Genomic DNA, 24,488 nt, shown 5'->3' on the forward strand with positions numbered 1-24,488 from the left:
ACTAAAGTTCTGCAGACCTCTGGCTGCAGAAGCACTGTGGGCCACAAGACCTGCCCTGCAGTCCTTCAATAAATTTTAGTTTCTCTTCAACAGAGCACACAGACCAGGAATCAGTTTCAGTTCTATGGAATCCCTGATGCCTTATTACTAAACATATAGTTTACAGAATGTGTTGCTCTCTTTCAAATTAGCTTTGCAGGAATTTCATCCATCCAATCTTCTGTCTGGCAGGATTTTGCCCCTTGCTCAGGATCTGTTGACTTTAGTCAAATTCCTGGTCCCTGTTTTCTTTGGTCAGGACTTCTCACCCTCCTTTTTTGTTCTCAGTGTGGGATTGGCAAAGAAAGTGTAAAGTTGCTCTTTTCTAATCCCTCCTGCTGCTCAGTTAAGGAAGTAGCAGCTCAGCTTTGGTAAAAAGAGACCTCGAGGTAAATTTCTCAATCTGTATTTTGGTAAAACCATGGCCTGATTTCCACCAGTGTAGGTTCCCACTGATTTTTGTGCCTTGCTGGTGACCCAGCGTATCTTTCATTTCTGTTCACCTGGAGGCTCAGAACTGGTGGAACTCCAGCCATGGATCTATAGGTGGAATCAGGCTTTTTTTCTTTAGAAAAGGATGGTGCACTTATCGTGGCCACCAGCAAAAAAGCCCCCTTGCAGCCACGCTTGTTTTCCATGGAATAACAAAATTCAGAATTCCCTCCAACAGTCCATGGCACATCTTAAAACCTTAGAAGAGGTCTCTTGAGGTTTTTCTTCAAATCTCCAGAGGACAGCTCATCCACAAGATGCACATGCATGTGGTAACATTGCTCAGTGAATGCTTTGTTTCCTTTCCTGTGATTTATTACATAGTGGTAATATATACCACCAGTGGTGGTGTGTTCATGTTTGCTGTTCAGCTCCTTTGAGACTGTTGTGACTGTGTATTGCTTATTTAGAAAGCATTAAAGCCTTGAAGCTCATGTCTTCAAAAGTTTGATTTAAACTTCTGCTTGAACTCTGTGTGTGGAGGACAGGAATGAAAAAGTAACTTAAAAGTACTTTAATGAAAAAGTAACCACACTGCCAAACATATTTAAAAGCATAGGAGCATATGTCTGAAAGGATATAAGCTGGTATTTCCCTGTTAGGTTTTTTATCCGCAGCATAAAGGAGTAGCTTGGTAACCATTCTTGGCAGTATAAATCAGGAATATATAAATTTCTGCAGCTGTCCCTCTGCTCCTCAAGCTAGTGCTGAGCTCTGATGGTAGCAATGCAGGAATATCCAAATAACCTTGCTTCCCTGCAGAAGCCTGACCATAGGGCTGCAGAACGAGGGACAGCAAAAGAAGCAGTGAGCTTTCCATGTGTGTTGAGCCTTAGAGAATCACAGAATCATTTAAGTCAAAAAAGACCTCCAAGATTGAGTCCAACCTTTGACCGATGCCCACCTCATGATCAATAGACCATGGCACTAAATGCCTCGTCCAGTCATTTCTAGAAGACCTTGAAGGGATGGTGACCCCACCACCTCCCTGGGCAGCCCATTCCAGTGCTTAAATACCTTTTCATGAAGCTTTGTGATGCTGTGGCCTGATTACTACTCCAACTTGCCTGCTGATGAACTTTTCCATCAGCAGTACCTGCAGCTACAGCAGGGTCAGTGGGATTTTGTGCCCCTGCAGCCACGGAGGGGCATCTTCTCTCCTGCTAGGCAGAGCTTGCAGAAGCAGAAGTTTCCATGAGGACATTAAATGACATAACACATGGAAACTTCTGATTTCCATCCTCACCTTGTGTCTCCCAGCTACTCTGTGTGCCAGGAATGCATCCACTTTTTGCTCTTACAAACGAAGGAGCTTGACACCCCCAAAGATCCAGTCAGACCCGGAGATGGGGCCAGGTGCAATGGTGACTGTATATTCTTGGTGGGTGCCTCAGGTCTCCTTTTGACTCTGATGAGTCTCCCTGTCAGTGGCTCCTTAGGTAGCTCTTCCAAAAGAAGTGTTCTAGAGTTAGGACAGGGGAAGGCTTGTGCAGATAAGAAACTGTAAAACACACGCACACAAAATGTGCACACATATTTTGGAGTAATGGTAAGAAATACAAAAAATAAAATCCAATGAAGCAGGAAAATATTTAAAATATTGCACAAGTTTACCCAAAAGTTAGACTACAGACAAAAAGCAATCAATTTGCATTTTTGCAGTCAACTTAGTATGGACACTTGGTTCCTATGCATAAATGTGAAAGTGAAATCTGACTTGACTGTGTGTATTATCTGCATAACTGACAGGGCTAAGTTGGGTGTAATTCAGTGGTAGTGCCAGCCTGAACTTGCCAGGGAAAGCCCTACCTGACAGTCAGGAGACCCTCAGGGAGAACAGGCACATTTCTTACAGAGGACAGCTTAACAGAGTGATCAGACTTCAGCCTAATTGACAAAATGTATTTAAACAGCAAATAAATTTTGTTCAATAGCCTCAGAATGTATCAGAATTATTAAATTATCAGAAATAAGAACAGCTTGTTGTTCTTATTTAAATGCTTCATAATATTAAATTAATTTTAAATGCTTAATAAGTTTAAATTGTTTCAGCTACTGGTTATATTTCATGTTGAATGAATGTCTCATTTGTCTTCACCCAAGAGGATGCATCTCTCTGATCTTGTGTTTCTTTGATTTAGCACTTCCATCTTTCCTTGATGAGAAAAATGAGCTGGGTGTTCTTACGTGATCTGCTGAGTGGAGTGAATAAATACTCAACAGGAATTGGAAGAATTTGGGTAGCTGTTGTGTTCCTGTTCCGCTTACTGCTTTATGTTGCTGCCGCAGAAAACATCTGGAAACATGAACATGATGAATTTGAGTGCAATATCAAGCAGCCTGGTTGTGAAAATGTCTGCTTTGACCATTTCTTCCCTGTCTCTCACATCAGATTCTGGGCTTTGCAATTAATCATAGTCTCCACCCCTTCACTCTTGGTTGTCTTTCATGTTGCTTACAGAGAGAACAGAGAGAAACACCACAACCAGAAACTTTACAAAAATCCAGGAAAGATAGATGGTGGATTGCTGTGCACTTACCTAATCAGCCTCATTTTAAAAATAGGACTTGAAATATTTTTTCTTGTTCTGTTCTATAAATTGTACAACGGATTCAAAATACCACATCTTGTGAAATGTGACATAAAACCATGTCCCAATACTGTAGACTGTTATATTCCCAAACCCACAGAGAAAATGATTTTCCTCTATTTTCTGGTGGCAACTTCATGCTTGTGCATTGTATTAAATCTAAGTGAACTGAGTTATCTGATGTTCAAATACTCCGTAAAATGTTATCTGAAGAGACACGTGAAGAAGCAGCAAGGCTCAAAAAAGCAATTGCTGCGAATCAGAACTCATCAGGCACAACAGAGCAGCAGCTGCAGGGCGACTCCACAACAGCTCATCATCCTTGCCTCTGAATATGCAAGATGAACATGAAAAACATTCCCCGCTGACTTGAAAGAAGGCTGGGGACCACCCTCCCATTACACAAGCTGTTTTTGACAAATTGCTTTTCCAATCAGTGCTTTGCAGAACTATCCTTTGAAAGGATAGTTACATAGGAAATGCTGTTTCTCTGTTAGTTCCCCATTACTTGAGCTGATAAATTCGGTTATATTATGTATGTCGTACATAGAATCACTGAGAGCTTTTCATGTTGAAAAAAGAAATGTAGAAGTTCTGAGAATTCCATGAAGCTTTAATATAAACACAGATGCTTATGATAAATCATGCTGAAACAATTGCTCAAACATTTGTGTGCTGAGTATTACACAGAATTGCTTTGGTACAAGAAAAAATAGGCATTTTATATGCAGAGATAGGAAGAACCTGGGGTTGATTAAGATGAACAGCAAGGGGTGTACAGGATTTGTCAGGTGGGTGGATCAGACCTGGTAACTGCTGAAATGGCAATGGCAAAGTGCTGGCATAGAGTGATTGCTGTGCCTTGAAGTGAGCTGGATAGTCACGAGTCCACTCCATTGTACTATAAAAGATCTCAAAAACAGAAGAACCAAGAAGAGGTAGACACATCTAGTTTAGCCCATGTGATAAAGACAGATTTGGTTATTTAGCTGTTTGTGGAGCACCTCCTTCTGGAATTAAGCCTTTACAGCTATTAGGGTGTTAATAATCCAAAAGCATCCCTTAAGAAAGGCACTTGCTCAAATTTGTGCAAGCAGCATGTACCAGGGTACAGAGTTAACTCCTGGTCACCTGCACCAAGCAGCTCCCATGTCATTGTCTTCTGCTCTGTGGCATTTAGGCGAACAGATCATTCCTACTTCCCTAGGATCGGAATAGAGAACTGCAGACCACACAACACAGCAGAACAATACAGTAGCCAGTAGTCCCTAGTCTTAAGTAGCCAAGAATCTGGTCCCTTTAGTAAGGCTGAAAATATGCTACTCCTTCAGTAGCTTTCTCTGCTGCAGAAGAACACATGAAATATAAAAATGTGAAAAGTCTCCAGTAGAAACAAAGTAAAAAAGAATCATCTGTTCCCTCCCCCAAATTTCAAAGTATCTCATAAACACCACACACCTGTGTTCTTGGTTATCTGTGTTGTTTGGGTTAACAGGAAAGGGACAGAAATCAGCTAAGACATGTCTTCTGTTGAACCTAGGCTTCTAAGACAATGGAAAGTAGTGCCTTAAAACATTCTTCAGGGTAGTGCTCGCTTTCTGTTGTTGGAATGAAACACCTTTGGACATACATCTGGTACTGAGCCTGATCAAAATGCACGGTTTAGAGAAAAACACCAACTGAAGTGGAGCTGCCTGAATGCTGAACTAATTTTATTGTTTGTGCCAGAATAAGGAGGAAGAAACAGTGGCAAAAGCAGGTTAACTACTTTTTTTTTTTCCTCCGAGGCCCCCTCCAGTCCCATGGCTTTGGTTACAAAGCATTACATTTAATGAGTAGCAGTTACAGAACAAAACTTAGCAACTAATGAACAAGCTATGCATGGTAATTTGATGGTGATTTTCAAAGTAGGGTTCGTTGTTTGTTTGGTTGGTTTTTTCCCCTAGAATAAACCTACTTTTATCAAATATGGTTAGACATTTGCTGCTGCTGAAATTAGCAGCAACAGCAGTCCCTCAGATACCAGCTTGCAGCCAGATAGTTTTAACTCTTGATTGATGCTGAATCAGTGCTTATATATAGAGACAGGGCACTTTATACAATTCAGAATATTTTCTGTTAAACCTCTACATACACAGAAGGCAGCTCATGACAGAAATACAGTTAGAAAGTCTTTTGCAGCTCCTGGACACAGCCCACCAAAGTGTGTCTGAAGCAAAACTGCCCATGAACCCTGTGAAACTGCAACTGCTGCAGCTTAAGTAACTGAGAATAAACCCCAAAATTACCTTGGCCTGTCTGGACCCTCATGCATCCTTTTATAAAGACAAGGGCAAAACTATAAAATAAAAAAATGTTTCTGAAATATCTGGGTTTTAATAACTGTGGACAGATTTTTAAGAGCACATTAATGAAAAAATATTTATTCATTGTTTTTAAGGTAAGGTTTATTTGATAGAAAATGAAGAGAAGCAAACACAGTTTAGCCAACACAGGTTTCTGATAAAATTAGTGCATTAGCCGCTCTCTAATAAAAAAGTATATTAAGTCAGGGCTTGAAGGGTTTTAGAGACCCCCTAAAGCTCTGTGACTGGTCAGAGATTACCACTTAGACCAAAAATTTTCCCATCAAACAAGAACTCTAATTCTTTGGAATGGATATTCAAAGTTTTATTTTTAATTCTACCTTCCAACAGCCAAGACATTATAAATAAATCCCAAAATCAATGTTTCGAGTCTTGGAGGATGCTCCAGATTTGACAAAGCCAGTACCTTACATGAGAAATACTATGAAAAATTATTATGGACCAACTCCACATAACCCGACTCACTCGCAGCAAATTGCCAAGTAGCCTTCACATCATGTGCTGCAAAATTTGTGTGTTTGACATGGCTACTAATGAAAAGAAAATGAGCATCACTTAACCTGAGAGAACAGAAACCAATTCATCTGCTTTCTGAACCCTTGCTCTTGGCAACCATTTAGTCTTTTGTTGGCTCCTTCCCTTTCTCTGCTTTTATATGCTTTTGTTCTCCAGTTTAAGTTTCACTCATCCATGCACCCCTGAAGGCATTTGCTGTTACATTTTTGGTTCAAAGGAGTTTACAGGTTTGGTCCCTAAACTTCTGAATCACTCAGACTAACATTTTAAAAAACTGAACTCAAGTTCTATGTTCTGCAAGGATATAAACAATTGATAGGAAGCTGCTCTGAGCCCATACTGTAATGGAGAAATAACATAATCACTGCATGCATGTTCATACAAAAATATTTACCTCATTAGTATTTCAAAACATCCCTGCAAACATCAAAAGATCTGTGTCTTACATAGACTCTCATTTTCCTTAAAATGCAAGTAAGCTTCTTGCCTTGGGAGAGAAGAAGTTTGAAAAAAAAGACACAGACAAAATATTTCGCTATTTGCTGATAGTTTCTTTCCTCTAGTCCCTTCTCCAGTACCAGAGGCCCCATTTCCTATCCCTTTAATTGTATCATCTCCATAGCAGGCAGGGCTGAGCAGCGCATGAGCAGGACCTTCTACAACGTGGGGACCTAAACCCCAGTGTAGCCTGTCCCTGCCCCTGTCCCTCCTCCCCTGCACAAAGGTGGGAGCCCCAACCAATTCTTTGGCACAGAAACTAATTGCAACAATTAGCCAACTACTTGCCCTTCACCCGACCCAACAACTGATTCCAGTACTGTTTGTACAAGCACTGCTCACTTACTATCCAGCATCCTAAACCAAACGTCCCAGCAGAATGCTCCAGAAGCCACCATTCCCCCATCCTGCTGAGAAGGACTACTCTGAAACATGTGGGGATAAACCCACTACTCTTATTTACCCTGAATTAGGGCTCAGGTAATAGCAGATTTCTTTGTAGACATAGTTGAGCACCAGAGAGTCTGTCAGTTTAGAGGTGTCTTTTGATCACAAAACAGTCCATGCTCTGCATTCAGACACACCCCTCAATTTGGTTGCTTCCCCATCAGCAACACCTGCAGCTGTAGTCAGCACATTCCTGATGGCAACATGGGGCTTCAAAGAAAGGACCTTGTTTGAATGCTCCACAGTTAATGGGTGATAATTCTGGAAGGCAGAGACACAGAGGAAGGAGAAAGAAAAGGCAGAAGACAGGGGACTGGGCAGTGAGGCCAGCACTCTGGGGCACCCCAAAGCAGGCTGAAGTGCTGCAGGTACATCTGGCTCGGCCACCTTGAAGCCCCCTCCCACCCAGCAGCCCTGAGGGCAGGGCTGTGGCTACAGGCCCCAGAGAGGCTGCTCATCCAGGTGTGCTACAACTGCTAGGGTGGGAGGTTTTCTCTATCACCCAAGGTAAAACATCTGAATGCAAACACCAACTTTATCTTCTTGGGAGTTTCTGTAGGTGGCTTTACAAACTAGAGTACCCTCTGCAGTCTGTGACATTTTAAATCAGACCCTGCCTTTGGTACATTTTAAGCTCAAAATACTCCTCTTGGCTATTTAAAAAAGGAAACAACAAGCCCCATACTAGCTTACCTGTTGGACAGGCTGTCAGTAACTATGTAAAAGGGAGTGTGCCAGGGAACGTACTAACTATATGGGTATAGCATCTGCTTTAATTGGATTGATTGGGATGAGACAATATTAAATATTTTATTCTCAGAAATTCAGATCCAAATCAGAACTTGCTTCCTGAATATTTATGGCATTGGATTTTTAAATCCTTTTTGAAAATAGCATTCTAGTATAACACTGTGTAGCTAAATAGTTGTATACTATTCTCAGTCCAAGAACTGCAAATGATACAGTATCAATCATTGGGAATGTTGAAACTATTCAACTTACACAACACAAACATTCTTCTAAAGACTAACAGTTGCGAGGTCTGTTGACAGTGACTGGTTAGGTACAGCTGAAAACAAGAGAATTCAGGTGAGCTTTGAGGATCCTCTCCTGAGGATCTCTGCCCTCTTCTTCCCTGCAGAAGTTCCCTGTACAATCACCGTCGTTGGTATCCAACAGCAGCTCCATCCAGGGGGATCAGCGGCCTCTGGCTGGTAGAAAATGGCACTGTATACTTGTAATGATTATAATGATCACTCTTAAGAGTCACAATGCAAGGGTTTGTTTTGGTTTTATCATTCTCAGACTGCACCTTTGATTTACTAACGTGGCATAGTAAGAGTTTGGTCACTTGGGAGGGATGGAAAGTGAGAGGAGCTGATGGGCTCTGTTGAAATGGAAGCACAGGCTTTTTGCGAAGGTAAGCAATTTAGCACCATGAAGCAAACCAAGGGCTGTGCCCCAGGTCCAATGCTGCTGCTGTTCACACATAATCCTCACTCTCGCAATAAGTCACTTCATTCGGCTGAACGAAGGTGCTCTCTGCACTGATATTTAGGAAAACTGTCAGAGATTCCAGGCGAATAGCTTACAAGCAGTCAAATCTAGCACTAAATGCAAAAGCTTTACACAGCAAGACAAGTTTATAGAAAAAAAAATCAAGCCAATCTCACCCAAGATGAAGACTCTTTTATATTACTGAAGGTAGGTCACATCCAGTAACGATAATAATCCAAGAAAAGTTTTTGGTACCACACAATCCAGCTGGCTGAGTCAAACATAACCACGCATGAAAACCAACACTGAAGATTCCTGGGTACTGACAGCTCCCACCAATGCATTCACACTTTTGGTTACTCAACAAACGGGATACCTGTCATTTCAGTTAGCAGCATACAGAGGAATTGCTCCAATCCCGGGCACTACAAGCAGCACCAGCAGCTTCTGAGGCTCGTTCCAGTGTGGAAAAGAGAGGCTGTGACAGGTGCCACATGCAGTCAGCGAGAGGCAGAGAGCGCAAAGGGAGCCCATGCCACCAACAGAGCACAACCACCGAGTTTATCTGTAAGATCACCATCTCACTTCCCTTTCAGAAAGTGCCTTGTTTATTTAGTTTTTAATGGTATGGCAATAAGGACTCGTGTATTTTATAGATAGATACCAAACTGGTATTATCAAAATAAACCCATCTGTTTTATAAACCCATTATTTACAAAAACGGTTTCTGAAGTTTTTTTGTTTTGTTTTGTTTTTTTAACAAAAATTAAACTATACACCAATCTAAGTTACAGAAACAAAAATAACCTTTATAAGATCACATGTATAAAACAAGAAATGAAATGTGTTTTTATTTAAGGCAATACTGGGCTACTTCACAAATCACCACCTCAAATATATACACTGCTCCACACTACTAATTTTCTATCACATTCACAACGGATTCTTTAATACCAAATATTGTTTTAAATCTTCAATGTAGCAAACTATTTTTATTCACATTTCCATTTTTATTATGGAATCATAAATGCTTTGTAACCAATTAAAAGCAATGAAAAATGTAGCTATAAGAAAACTAATATATTTATGTGTTAACTACATATGAATATCATCCATAGATACTGGATGTTAAAATTTACAAAATGAGAGTGTCAGTACGTTTAACCTATGAAATGTGATCTTATCCAGCTTTTCTTCTGTAAATAAATGTTTTATGCAAAATAAACTGGATATGGCAGACTTAGCTAGCTTTAGTTCAAAAGTTCTTAATTTAAAATGATTAAAGGACAGTTTTAAAAACTTGCTCACTTAGTTACAAATTAAAATTCCGAATATAAATGTGTCATTTAATAGTTTAGACTTACAGACTGCTGGTGGCAGCAAATGATTTACAATAATAAATATATACAAAAAAATGTATCTACAAATAAAGAAAACTGTTATACATGAGAAGTAACCTGGTGAAAGATACCAATCACAGACAACTCACAAAGATTTAGTTTATGGAAAGGACAATCTGATAGAAAGTTGAGGTCTTGATCAAGTATTTACAAAACTGAAGCAATTACTTTCTTCAAGTCCCATAGGGATAAAAACAAATAAGACATTTACATGACTCATGTCATGTTTTTTGCTAGATTAAATCACTTCAAAATAAAAGAGCTCCACAGTTACTAGCATGCTTGATGGCTTCCTATTCAAAATAAATTCTATTACAGGTCATGGTTTAACACATTAGGTTTTCAGTATTTTGATTCCCCCTCCTCAGTACCCAAAACAATTACTTTTGCAGCTATAACCTCTGGATCATCCTCCCAACGTCCTTCGAGCTTTCTCAAACTGACCACAGGTTTCATTTCCTGAAGCTGCTTCAACAGACGCTCAGTGCAGTCTTTAAGAGTCTTGTCTAACACTATCTTTACATTATCACCACATGGAAGCCGTGATGGGTTGGCAAACACTACAAGGGTTTCAGGTTCAGAACACGACCCAGAGACGTTATCACTTGCTACGGGGGCCTTCTCGCTGGCTTTCCGAGAGTTTGAATGGGATCCTTTTTTGGTTCCACTGCTATGGTATTCTCTTTCAGAGTTTTTCTTTTGCTTCACAGCAGATTCTTCAAGGAATTTGAGGAACGACACTTCAAAACCCATTGGCTTGAATGAGCTCCAGTCAAAAGCTGCAGGTTGCTCCTCGGCCGTTTGAATGGCAACAGCGGTCTCTTCCTCCTTGTGCAGGTTACTCACGCCACTGGGCAGTGCCTCCTCTGTTTTCTCAGCTCTCTTTCTCTTACTCTGAGATACGTTTTTTTCTTTATTTACTCTTTTCAGGTTGTTTGATTTTTGCTTCTCTGAGGGGCAGGAGCTGGTCTCCTGCAAGTCACTATTTACACTGGAAGAGATTTTTGCTTGATTTTCAGCAGTTGAAGAATCCTCATTAATTAGTTTAGTAATGAATAGTTCTGTCAGTTCGTCCACTTCATCCTTCTCACCTTTTTCAGTTTCCTTTTGTGATAAGGTAGTTGTGCTTGAATCATTATTGCTCGCTGTCAAACTCTGTTCAGGCTCTTTCACATCAGTTTTTTTATCAGTTTCCTCCTGCTCACAGGAGGCTTCATTTACTTGGGAGACAGAGTGTTTTTTAGATACAATAAGAAGATTCCTGTGTTGGGAAGTAAAAGCTTTGGACAGTTTGTGACATTTATAATGCCTTATTATGTTACTTTCACTTGTGACTACGGACGAGCATCCCTTTATCATACAGGGATACTGAGTTATGAACCTGCTGGTACATTCCGATAAGGCATCGTTTCTGGCCTTTATTAAATACACGTACTTGCCGCGTTTCAGTGAATAAGCCTTATTTTCCTGAACCTGTATTCCTTTTGAGTTTTTGTTTTCCAAGTTCATGTTTTTCTTTCGTTTTGTTTTCACTGACAGCCTGCTGCCCTCTTTTCCTGATCTGTTTTTGAGTCCTCTCTGTTTAGACCTCAACGGTTTCTCCTGATTTGCTTTGCTTGAAATGTTTTCCTGGCCTGGTGTCAGCCTCCTGGGTCTTATTAGATGATCTTTATGCCTGTCATTATGTTTGTTAAAAATATGCCTCAAGAGGTTAGACCTAGTAGCATAAATACGGTCACAGCCTTCACAGTCACACTTGAACATGCCATCATCTTCTACTTTGTTTGGCTTTATCTCAACACTGTGCTCCGTCTCAAGATGCACGACATAATTAAGATACGCTGTAAACGAAGACTTACACTGAGACTGGTCACAAAAAAACCTTCCCACTTCTGGAGCGGATTTCATGCTACCAATTTGCTCTGGGGTCATGTCATGAAGCTTCATATAATGCTGTATCAAGCTGGTAACTTCCTGGAAAATACGAGAGCAATCACTGACCTCGCACCTGAACTCTCTGACAGCAGGTTTGGTTTCCACCTCCTCACGTTCCTCTCTGCCTTGTTCGTTCTCCTCCTCCACTTCAGCAGAGAAAGCAGGGAGGTCTGATTTGTGCACAGCCTGGTAATGAAGAATGAGGTTTTGTTGTATTGTGAAAGCTGCAAAGCAGCCCTGATGGACGCACCGGTACGGTCTGTAAGGGCTGTATCTAGTGGGGAACTCCAGAGATTTTGTTACGGGCTTCCTACCATTCCTCTCCTCTTTCTCCTTCCTGTGCTTCCTTGCCTTGCGTACTTTGGCTTGTTCCTGCATACCATCAAAAGATGCTGGATTGTGCTGCTCCAGTGGAACAGAAACCACCTGGGGAGGTTTTTCCAGTCTTTCAGGAATATTATTTTCTGGTAGAAGCTTTTCCAATACTTTTACAGGCTCTACAACTTCCTTCATCTGAGTTTCTTTGACCAATGGAGCTACAGTTTTGTTTTCTATTACTAGTGTCTGCACAGTTTTTATTTCAACAGGTAGTGGGGCTGTGTTTGCGGTTTCATTTTGAGATCTTCTGCCATAAGGCCTCTTAATTTTTAATTTTACCATCTCCTCTGTTGTAAAATGATGTACAAGCTGACAGTGTGCTCGGAGATTGGAGTTTCTTGTGAATGTTTTTGGACAGGTAGCTACAACACATTTGAAAGGGGCATACTTCAGTTGATGTTTCTTTATTTCTAGTATCATTTCTGCAGTGTACTGATGGATCTTGCCATAGTGTTTAAATAATGCGTCTTTTGTCATAGCACTGTAACTGCAGCCAGGATTCTGACATACAAAAGGTTTATTAACTCTATCACTAAACTGAATGTTACTTGCCTCTGGAGATAGCTGGATGAGGGGTTTATTTTCAAGTGATACAACAGGAACTGCTGGTGCTAGCTTATCTGCTGGAGGACACTGAGAAACAGTCTCAGAAATTGGAATGGGAGAATCATCTTCTAGCTTCAGTTTTTGCAAGCCTTCCAAAATTTCTGACATTTGAGTATCAACCTTTTGAGGTATATCAGCCTGAGTAGAGCTACCCTTTGCGGCAGTAACATTCCCTGTGTGCACAGCAAGCTGTGTAGAAGTGGGTAGTTTTACACTGTGTGCTGAATTTTCTGAAGCAGACTGGGTGTTATTTACTTGCAAGTTCTGTCCTGAAGCAGCAACAGTATCCTGAATTTCAGTTTTCACCTCAAGCATCTGTGAATTCATAGCAGTTTTAATTATTTCCAGGGTTTTTTCGAAGTTCTGCATAACGCTGTCCTGTGAAATCTGTTGTTCCGAATTTGCCTGCACACAAGAATTTGTAGCCATCATTTGGGAATCCCCATTTTCAGTTTTTACTGTTAAAGGGGGCAGACCTGTATGAGCCTCAAGGTTTGTTTTGAAATTATCTTTGATACTGGCCATGAATAACTGATTGTCAACATTACTGAGTTTCTGTGCAAGGTTCTCCACCACTCTTTGAGAGCCACAATTTGCCAGCAAGTTGGACTGAAAACTTTCTCCCTGTATTTGCATGTTTCCTTCAGTGCTTTTGGCTAGAAGTCCCATTACTGTTGCATTGTTTACTGCTAATTTCTGTGATGTATTGGGCACAAGCAGGGGTGTAGGTGTTTTTCTCTTCCTCTTTGAGGAGCTAGTTCCCTTCTTATTCAAGTTGCTTGATCCTGGATTCTTGGGACTACTAATAACTGAAACACGTGAACTGTTCCCTGCAAAGCTTTGTGCTGCTGCAACAGTGTTAGAATACGAGCTAGGACACAAGCCATTTTCAACAGTCTTTAGCATTAAGTCCTCTGTTGCAAAAACAGGCAAAGTCTTGCATTCATTTAATGGAGGAATTTTGGCATTGAGGGTCCTGTTTTGGTCAGTCAGCAGGGTACTGGGGTTACAGACTGTCTGCAGCAGAGAGGGCGTGGCTGAGCTGGGGAGAACAGCTGCATTCATCTGAGTTGTACCAGAGACACAACTTGTTGTAACCACACGTGGAAGTACTTCTGTGTTATCAAAGCTACTTGGGATGCCTGCAGTTTCCAAGGCTTGCTTTATAATTTGATTACCTTCCTCATTCCCACTGGTATTAAAGTTAGTCACATTGGCCCGTGGAAACATAGTCTGCAGTGCAGAACGATTTTCGGCTGCAAGTAACTGGAGGAATGATGGATCTTTAAAACACGTCTCTGGATTGAAGGCAGAATCCGGAGGTTGCTGCAAGTTTAATGAATTTGAAGAAAGAATCATACTGGCAAGCAAAGATTGTCCATTAGCTTGCAGAGCTTCTGGAGAAATTTCTGATCCTTCAAGAGGCTTACAGTAAGACCTCTTAGACAAGTGACCACCAAGTGATCTAGGATTAGTAAAAACTCTGAAACACCTGCTACAGATAAATTTCCCATCTCTAATTATTGCTGGCCACTTTGCTCGCTTGTTATGCTTTGGCTTCCTATCTTTCCCATTTGAGCCCCTGCCACGATCTTTTTTCACCTTTTCAGAAGCTGGGTGCTGAGAACTAGTTTCACTGAAGTTATTTTCATTACTCAGTTGTGAGGGAAATATTTGATCAACAGTCTCCTCTTTTGGGAAGGCAGAACTAGCGTTTCCTTCTAGTTGCAAAGAAAAGTTATTTGTGTTATTTTCCAGTTGTGAGAAGACTGAATTTGGAGGATTCTCTGCTGATGAAGGAAATAGAGACATTGGACCATTTTCTGCAGGCAAAGGAAGAAAAGGATCTGAACCACCATCAATATTAAGAGGCATAACTGTTTTTGCCAGATCATCCAACTGGGTAGGTAAGGTTGCAGCAGACAAATTTTCCATTTGTGAACACAAAACACTCTCAGGCTCACTTTTAATACGAGCAGACAAATTTGGATTTATGACACTCTCCACTATAGGCAACATAGGATTCGCCAGATTTTCTAGGTGGGTTGGGAAAAGAGTACTTGAGACATGCTGCACTTGACTGGAAGAGGTGGGATTCAAATTTGATTTGTTCTGTGCAGTAAAAGCAGCACCACTGGGATTGCCCACCTGTGATGGCATAAGATACACAATCTTCCCATCATTCGGCACGTTTTGCAGATTGCTGGATTTCCGCGGCTTCTTATTCTTACGCTGCATTTTAAAAGCAGCATATTCATCAGGGTGGGCTGCCTTCATGTGTTTGCCAATGCTCTGTGACGAATTGTACGTTCGAGTACACCCCTCAACCTGACAATTAAATTTCTGAACTGGGGCTGCTGGTGACACAGCTGGAACTAAAGAGCTATTTATGTTAGGCTGTGATGGAATAAATGTAATACTTTCTAAAGTTTTTAAAGGCAGGTTATATAGATTAGCTGCAGCTTTAATACTGTCTTCAATTTCAAGTTTGGAAATGGGTACACCGTTTCGATACCCCGTCTGATTCTGCATGCTGAATGGATTTACAATGCTCACTTGTCTTTCTAAGCTTTTTGATTCAAGGGCTTCTGGTTTTAATGTGTCTGAGGTGACAGTTTGAACATTCTGAGTCTGACTGAGACAGCCTTCCTCCTTTCTCTCCTGGAAAACTGGAAGACAAGAGTCAACTGATGGGCACAACTGCTGGACTCCAGGTTTAGTAATATCTACTTTACTGGCAGTAGCAGCCAATTTACCTCTTTTCACAAAGTTATCTCGGATCTTCTGGTTAACAACAGACAGCTTAATGCTGCCTGCTGGAACTGTTTCTTCTGTTTTTATTGAACCCATAGGAGACTGCTCTGAACCAGCATTAGGCAAGGAATTGCTTTGCTGCAGTACACTCACTGATGCATTTACACTTTCATTCCCTACTGGTTCTGCTTTGATTTGGTTCCAGATGTTTTCTCCTTCAATGAAACTGCTTCGGTTTTCAGCAGGAGGAGATGTCAATTCCTCTTTAACTGCAACTCCATCAGTACTTTCATTAGCTTTAGGAGGCTGACTAAGATCAGGCTGATCAGTTTGGTTTTCAGGCTGCTCTTCTTTTTCAGGCTGCTTGTTGTGATCCTCAACATGCTTCTCCAGTTCGTTCTGTGAGCGGTACACCTTCCCACAGCCTGTGACTCTGCAGGTATAGGTATTATAGTGCTGTGCTTCATGATCATAGAGTAAATAGGCTTCAGAAAACACTCTGCCACATTTGGGAAACATACACTTAGCTCTGAAGACTTGATGCTCTCTCCTATGGGTCAGCAGCTCAGCGTAACTGTTAAAGCCAGCCTTACATTTCATCTGTATGCAGATATAAGGCTTGCTGCCACAGTGCATTTGTAAATGATCATTCAGGTGAGTAACACTTACAAAATGTCGTCTACAGTACTGACAAATCACTTTTTTGCTCTGCATTTCAAGAAAACGTTTAGCTTCTTCATTATCTTTATGGCCCTTTGCGTGTGCTATTAGATTTTTAAAATATTTAAAGCCTTTTTTGCAAAGTGTTACAGGGCAGGTGAATTCATTAACAGGGGGTGGCTTTTGAACTGGCACTATCTCTGGTATGTAAGGTTTATCTTTATCATCGTTTTCATCATCTGAGCCATCGTTATCATTAAACACAATGAAGTCTGTTGAATAGAGGCTGTTCTTCTTAATGGGTCGCTGCTCCTGTTTGGATACAGAATTTGTTTTCTGATTCTCATTGGCAGTTGCTATTTTAGGAGGTCTTCCCAGTCGCCTCAGTGGCTTCATAGCAGCCAATCTCTCTTTGCTAGATTTTTTCACATGCAAAGTTACATGGGGAACAAAGTTTTCTTTAGAATTAAAATTTTGGGCACAAATAGGGCAACTGTAAATTCCATCTTTATAATGTTTCTGTGCATGTCTAACTATTCTATGACCTAGGAATTCCTTGTCACATAACACACAATACTGCATGTAAGCTTGCCAGTTCCTAAATCTAGCTGATATGAACCCCCTCTCTCTGAGTTTTTTGATTTCTCTCTTTTTCTGCTTTTCATCTCTGATACCCCTAAGAAGGCTGTTAGCCTCATCAATGCCAGCAAGGCCATTCAGAGAAGTTTCTTTACTATCTTCTTGGTCATCCTCAGCCTTCTCATAAACTTCACTGTCGTTTAGTTCGTCTATGGACGACACAATGGATGCCTCCTCTCCCATAAGTGCCAGACACTGACGCTTCAGAGTTTTCCAGTCCCAGAACTCTGGATCAAAAGGCCACTGAGTTTTCAGTACAAGTAAGAGCTCACAGCGCAAAGAATTTGGTATTGGAAGATTCTCTTCATCATATTTCTGGTCAGGCTGATTATATAGCATTTCAACAGCATAATACGCATCCACAGTGGGTTCCAGAAGAAATTCACTCAGCTGACAAGCACGTTTCACCTCCAAATCATCGGGAAGTAAGCAGGAGATAGTCTTGCAAATAGATATCTTGACATCTGCATTTTCACTGGATTCCAAGCGTAATGCTTTCACACACAGTTCAATGCATGTTGCAAGTCCAGCACCATCAATCTGTAAAGCAAGACTAATTTTAGTAAGTCATTTTATCTAACTCTTTCTATACTTTTAAAGTAAAAGATGTCATTATTCAATCATAAGTGTCAGAAAAAATGCACCTGGCATTCACAGTAATACTTTTTACCTCAAGAAACAGAATGGATTTTCCTCAGATGCTATTCCTTAAATTGCATAATTTGTCTTCATGCTACTAACAAATGCTGAAGTTTACATACAACTTAAAGACCAATTAATTGCATGTCCTGTCTAGTTTGAGCACTTCTGGACTGTATGTTAGAGGTGTTTGGTTTGTATTAGAACAATATTGAGCCTTTTCCTTGGAATAAAGCCTATCACTTGTGCCACAGGTATTTGAGATGAGCTTCTATGAAACATCAACTTAACACTGAGTAGAAATCAAATGGCAGAAACTGCTACAGTTAAAGAAAAAAAACACATGATCTTCAGAAAGATCTATAACTTAGAAATCAACTGACCTCAACTGAACACATGGCTTCAGTCCAACTGAAAGCAGTGTGTGTAGTTACATTTTGTTAAATGTTCCATCATTTGAATGTTCTAAAGGTCATGTGGTCTTTACTCATTCATACCCTAAGGCAACACCATTTACATTTACATTGACTTTACAAGCTCTTTATGCTGCCAGGCATGCATGAGAGGGGCTGTGGCATACATGAGAATAAAGTTCAGTAAATTTATGAATGTACAAGTCTACTACCTACATGGTCTCCAATTTCTGCCAACAAGTAATTGCTCAAATGCTCACTGGAGAAAAATCAATATGGCACAGAGCAGGCAGAGATCTTAATATCACAAGACTCTGTGAAAGTTATTTTCCTCCCCCTCTCTAATTCCAATTTATTTCACATCTTACAGGGGGGCAAAAAATCTTTAAATTTAGAAGCCCATGATTAGCTGTACCAGAACACTGAAAAACAAACCCAGGAATTTTTATTCTTAGAATTAATTTCCCAACTTACAGAAATCTTCATAGGAGCTCAATTTGGCTATCGATATTAAATATTGCAACTACTAAAGAAACTAAGAAAACTAGATGACAAGGTTAGCTGAGAAAGATGAGCAGGGTTGTAATAAAACACTGGACCTAAGCCCACAGGTGACAAGTATTTCATTTATCAAAATAAACTGCATTCATAAGTGGCAATTCAAAAGGTTTTGAGTTGTAGTTTTTGGGGTTTTTTTGTAGTTTCTTCTTTTTTTTCTAATGTCCTGTAATTTTCCTTTTCGTATATATTAACATACACCCTTCATTTCCTTTCCTCATAAGCTGGTCCTCTCAATTTTCTGTAATTTTTGAAATATGGAAAATAATGGTGAGGAATGTTAGGGCCTCCTTACAGAAAATACCACATTTAGAGGACACAGACAAACCTAGAGGCCATAACCTCACCTTTGGTTCTTTCTTCATCTCAGTTGTGGCATCCAGCTTTTCTGTTTAATCCTACTCTTTTGGAAAGGAACCAAAGTCTTAATGATTCAAAATGAATAAATTTATAATTTACCTGCAGAAGGAAGTAGCTATGGCCATTCCTAAAACCAATTAGGATTGCCCTGAAACTAATACTATACAGAAAGACAGGATGTCAAAGAAGTTTTCATAAATTTTCCTGATTACTGTTCCATTGAAAGTGGCAAAAATATTCTTTCAGGAGTATCCTTACCTCTGAATTAATTACTTTAATCAGGAAGAAAATGTGATAAACAGTCTTAGTTAACACAGAAAGCTGACGACATCTCTCTAGATACACTTGAATAGAAGGCTCTACCCTTTGCTGCAGTTTACTCCAGAAAAGAGTCAGTTCCCTAGAACAAGAGAACAATATTTCAGGGCCAGCAATGCAACCACTAGTCTTAAAACAAGAAATGCAAGACTAAGAACAGTTTCCATTTTGTCTTTGAGAAAGGAAAAAGCCTGCCATTTATTTATTTACACCTTATCTTTTATTAAAATATCCACACTATTAAGTATCTAAATTTCAAAATTATGACAATGCCTCACTTCCAGAAGGACAGTTCAGAATAAAACCTGTATTACCACAACTTATGCTACATAATTTACTCATTATGTGGCCTTGGAAAAAAAGAAGTCTTGTACAGTAGTTTACTATTCACAGACTGGAACTGTATACTTCTGAACTCTTAGTAATTACTAATACCTACAGAAGCCTGGCTTTTCTCTGTGGTAGATACACCTTTTCTAAAGCTACTCTGCTTTAAGAGCTGGATGTGACTGTGATTTAGCAAGGAATTAGCTCCTAAAGCCAAACAGTATCACAGTATCTACATTATCTTATTTGCTGATTCCTCCTCAGGTGCAAAGAGCCAAAAGTACCTAGTACCTTGTGAAATGCTGTAACACCCAAAACTTCAGCAGAATCTCTTAAAGCAAAATCCTGCATTAGCAGTTTTCTCCTGCTGCTGCACATAGAAGCACAGACAAATCAAATTCTTCAAGAATTATACAGGTTTGCTAGTTAGCAGAAGGAAATTAAAACCCTAACAGCTCAAATATCTGCCAACAAAGACCAGTTACTTGTTCCCACATTAAGAAAGCAAGCCCCAAACAATAAGTATCTTCATCTAGCTTATTATTGTGGTTACAGTAGTAGTAAAGAGCTTCTTCCTTTCTAAGTTTGTTAGAAAGAGACACTGTGCTATTACAGGACAGAAAGAACAGTACTTACTCATTAAATGCTGACATAATGCTGACCAATTGCCTGCAGTTATTAAATTTCTTATTTCTATGGAAAAATTATTAACCAGCTATTGGTATTTGCCTCATCACACATATACCCTTCAAATTTCTGCAATGGATGCTTATCTTGCAAAATCTATTTATTTTCTTTTCTAGCTTTCCAAGAGTCTTCTTTCTGTTGAGCTCACAGATTTGATCAAGCTAAAGAAAGTTAACCTATGGCTTATGTATCTTCCCCAGACTAAGTTTTTGTTCTTGGATAGAAAACAAGATTCAAACTCACCAGGCACAGTACATCTCCCCTTGCTGCAGCTGGCGAGATAGAAATGCTGCACATAGAATTAGAGCACTTTTTTCATCTCCATCAGATTCCAGGTTACAGATCATTTCTAGTGCATCTTTGCAATCTACTTCTGCAATCTAGAAGAGAAGAAAGAGAAGAACAAGACTCAGAAAGTGGTTGCATTTTCAAACACACAGTCACATTAGCCTTTGCAAGACAATAATTCAGAGCTTTAATTTAACAGTTGGATAGAGATGAGCATGAAAGCAAATCAGTATATTTCTAGTATCAAAACTCATTATGCCACCAGAAAAACTGTCTTATTAGAGTGAACATAAACTTTTTTCTTAGATGTGACTTATTTGTATCTAGTGTCCCAGTCCCCTAAGAATTTTAAAGTATATTAATTATTCATATATATCACATACATTTGGCAATAGTGATATGAAGACTTATAACTTCAAATTGCAGCTTAACACAACAAAGAAAATTACTTGTAATTCTAATCCAGTTTACTTGTCAGTGATGCCACTACTGCTTTCACACAATGAGCTGGATGGTTAATGAATCTGAGGTTTAACATGACTGTTCTAGTACTTTTTGAAAAATCAAAGATATGAAGAAAAGGAAAGCTGTACAGTAAGAAGCAGGTCATCTGAATACTGTTCTAGAGGAACACTACAGTCTGTGCAATATAAATTATTTGTCACGCACCAATGGAAGTACTTAGTTTTATGGCAAATCAAAGGAAAAACCACAGCTGCCCAGTACTACTAGACAGCTGTATCAATACTGAATCAGTGCACTTGCTGTAACAATACTGTCTAATTTGATTCTCAGCAGACTGGTTTGAGTACATCAATTAGTGCATCTGGCAGGACATGCTGGTATTTATTCTTTGACACCAGCAGCTGAAGAATAGCTTGACTATGACAACAGCACTGTTGGAAGTCTCTCTTGAGAAATCACAAGACCACCCAAAGCAAGAAACAGAAGTGCTCACCCAAACACCCAGCTGGTCCGGCACTCTGGGTAAGGCGGCAGCACAGCTGGATTGGGCACCACGGCATCCAGCAATCAAACTACAATTTTGAATAGTACAACTACTTATTTTCACACCTCTAAATGGACACTTTGTAAATATACTAATAGCCCTTTACTGAATGTCACTGGGGGTTTAATAACCTCAAAGTCATCCTCTAGAGAAAACTGCATTTCTTAACCTGGAACAGTATAAATCTAATAGCAATTTAGACTGAAAGTCTGCTTTGCTCAGTGCCCCATCTCAGACAGGGACTATCAATTAAAAGCTTAGAGAAGTATCCAGCAAACCGAACTTATAATAAGGGAACTTCATTAAAAGCTTTTCCAGCCTGTCACACTTCCTAAGGGACCCTGTTTCTAACAAAGGTTTCTACATTAAGTTTGTCAGTCTACCATTTCACATACTGTAGGTCTGAATTCTTCACATTATTGAAGAAACTATTTGGAAACCATGCTGAAAACTTGCTTAAATGTTGCTTTCCTACCTAGTCTGAATGGATATAAAAATTTCCACACCGATAATATACTTTTTTGCACCTTTTTTTTACTATTTTCTTGCTGTCTCACACTACAAAAATGACAGTCCTTCTCAGTTTTTAAGTCTACCCTGACATGTTAAACTTATCTGCCTTTTCTTAGTAAGACATGATCTTTCCAAAACTGTTAGCAATACTGCAAACAGTTAGCCAAAGCTGCTAATCTAAGCAATCCAAAACTCAGAAATACCTGGATTAGGTTCTCTCTGATAACCCAGTATGAACTGTATGTTATGGCATCCAAAGAAACAAGGCTAACCCATTCCTTTTGTCCAGGGCATTCACAGTTCATTCACTGAACCAGCCCATTCTGTGTTGGGCTGAGTAATGAAGGAAGCCTATCTGCAGGGTCATAAATTCAAAGTTCCATTGCATGTCTCCAGCAAACAAAAGCAAGATTGCACAGCCCTGTCACAGCCCCTCCTGAGCCTGTTCTGACAGGGTCTGCAGCAGCCAGAGCTGGGAGGAGAGCAAGACTGATCCAATTCTACTGAGTATCTGAAGAACATGGTCAGTGAGAAACTGTCATCTTAGAATTTCATCTGTATCTAGGGCAGGAAAGTTTTCCAGCTCTAATCAGTGCACAACTCTTATCCCTTTAGGTTCAATTGCAATATGCTTAATATTTAACATAAAAAGATGACAGCAACAAAAAGACAGCAGAGACACTGGCAGACAAGAAAAGTGACATTTGCAGTTCGTTTTCCTTCAAGAAGGAAAAAGGCTCAGCTAAAAGTCTGGAGTGAAAAATGAAGATGCCACCTGAAAGAATGCAAAAGAGCAAAGCTGTCATCTCCTCTCTGACTTCTGTATTTAAATTAGAAGGATTTTATATTACAAACCAGACCAAAGATTTGATTTCACCTTCAATTGCACCCAGGAATTTGGGTGAAGTTACATTTATTCTCTGAGCTGCAGGCAGCATCTAAAGGGCCCCATTCTATGTATTAGGTATACACAAAAACCAATATAGTTCAAGTAATAAGAGTGGGAAAATTATTAACTTCACTTTACTAAGGAGGTCTGAGGCAGAGTTTTAAAATACTTTAAGCAAAATCAAGCACAAAATTATTGCACAGCCAGAAAATGCCCATTAATGACTTAATAATACACTTCCATGAGTGTTTTGAGTCATTACTCAGCTTAAAAGTGACTTGAATGAAAAGAAAAAAATACCAAAAATATTTTAGATCATATTTTAAAAGAAAAAGCTATTCTATAAGAACACCAGCTTATGATTAGTGACTTTACTACCATTAAAGAAATGTCTAAGAAAAAAAGTTCTTTATTTACTTACTTCTTCCATTAGCCTTTCATTTGGTGATCCCGAACAAAGACAGACCAGGTAGGTTTGTTTGAAATTGCCTTTCCCACTGATTTCTGGATGGTCAGAGCAGAGTTTTGCCAGGGCAGTAGCTTGCGTTAATTGCTTTGTTTTCATTAGGTGCTTAATACGCATATCCAGCAGGACAGGGCCTTCTGACACTAAAAATTCATTCACTTAAAAAAAAGGAAAAAAAAAACCAAAAAAAAAGAAAAAAAAAGCCAAAACATTACATGCATGTTACAGAGTTAACAGACTGTATTTACTCATCATGGTTGACCCTAAAATTTACACAAATCAAAACAGATATACAAAAGATGCGAAGCAAAGATGAGTGAAGTTTCTCAGTGAACTGCACTTCTTTATCATAAAGATTCCCTGTCACAGACCTTTTATATACTTGCAGGTTTTAATTCATTCTAATTTCTTGGCTAAACAGCTGCACACAAAACAGACTTAGAGATCATATAAATATTAAAATATTTAGATACAATTTAATTATAGTTCTACAGAAAGACAACACAAAGCCACTATTCTCACACCCTCTGTACACTTGTGCTATGCCTTTGCTAACGTTGCATTTTAAAGATCTTGCTATTGAAGGATATATGTGATAAGTACAAAAGTTTCCGAACCTGTTTTTATTGGTGTGAAATGTTTCATATTATACACACAGAACACAGTCAATCACTTTATGGTTCTTCAACCAAAGAATTTTCCTTATTTGAAAAATTGGCATATCTTGCATACATTTGACTGTGCATAGTCTAAAACTCAGAAGAGATAGGTACTGAACTGGATTTTTCAAACATGCTCCCACCAGAGTCAAACTCTGTAGTCTACACTAACAGTCCAACTCTAGGTGCTCAATAGAAGGCATAAAAATTCTACAAAAAGGGGAACACAGGTTACTGTTCTGAATCTTCAATATCTGGGTCTCATCCAGATCTTCAAGATCAAAATTGCTTTAGCTTTGAAGCATGTGGTTTAGTACTACCTCTAGAACATTTAAAGTCAATTATTAAAACTAGACACATAGACAATCACTTTTCTCTAATCCTTTTGACATCATGCCCTCCCTGTTTTCACAAGGTAGATATATACTGCATAAAAAACCCCTTGGTTTTCAAGTGCCCTCACTTCAATTTCATAACACATTCTCACATCTTTTAAAACCAGCAGACTTTTTCTACTGATTTTTGTTTCTTTTGTGAAAACTAG

The 24,488-nt window shown here is 39.5% G+C and overlaps 2 protein-coding genes across 3 annotated transcripts in view; one reads left to right on the top strand and one right to left on the bottom strand.

Moving 5' to 3' along the window:
* The first annotated feature begins 2,699 nt into the window (after positions 1 to 2,699).
* On the top strand, positions 2,700 to 3,495 carry GJB7 (gap junction protein beta 7). Its single transcript, XM_058801048.1, is given in 2 exon segments — positions 2,700 to 3,362; positions 3,364 to 3,495. Coding segments are annotated over 2 exon segments (795 nt in total).
* Positions 3,496 to 5,811: 2,316 nt separating this feature from the next.
* Positions 5,812 to 24,488, bottom strand: part of ZNF292 (zinc finger protein 292) — a 52,699-nt gene continuing 34,022 nt past the window's right edge. Inside the window, exons 5-8 of one of the 2 annotated variants that reach the window (XM_058801046.1) lie at positions 23,241 to 23,443; positions 20,364 to 20,500; positions 19,047 to 19,188; positions 5,812 to 17,358 (exon numbers count right to left, since the gene is read on the bottom strand). In XM_058801046.1, coding sequence (XP_058657029.1) covers positions 10,189 to 17,358; positions 19,047 to 19,188; positions 20,364 to 20,500; positions 23,241 to 23,443 — 7,652 coding nt within the window. In that variant the 3' untranslated portion in view covers positions 5,812 to 10,188. Of the gene's footprint in view, positions 17,359 to 19,046; positions 19,189 to 20,363; positions 20,501 to 23,240; positions 23,444 to 24,488 lie in introns of those variants that run through there. The other variant, XM_058801047.1, reaches the window with a different exon arrangement.

This window comes from Ammospiza caudacuta, chromosome 3 (assembly GCF_027887145.1).
Source record: "Ammospiza caudacuta isolate bAmmCau1 chromosome 3, bAmmCau1.pri, whole genome shotgun sequence".
Lineage (NCBI taxonomy): Eukaryota > Metazoa > Chordata > Aves > Passeriformes > Passerellidae > Ammospiza > Ammospiza caudacuta.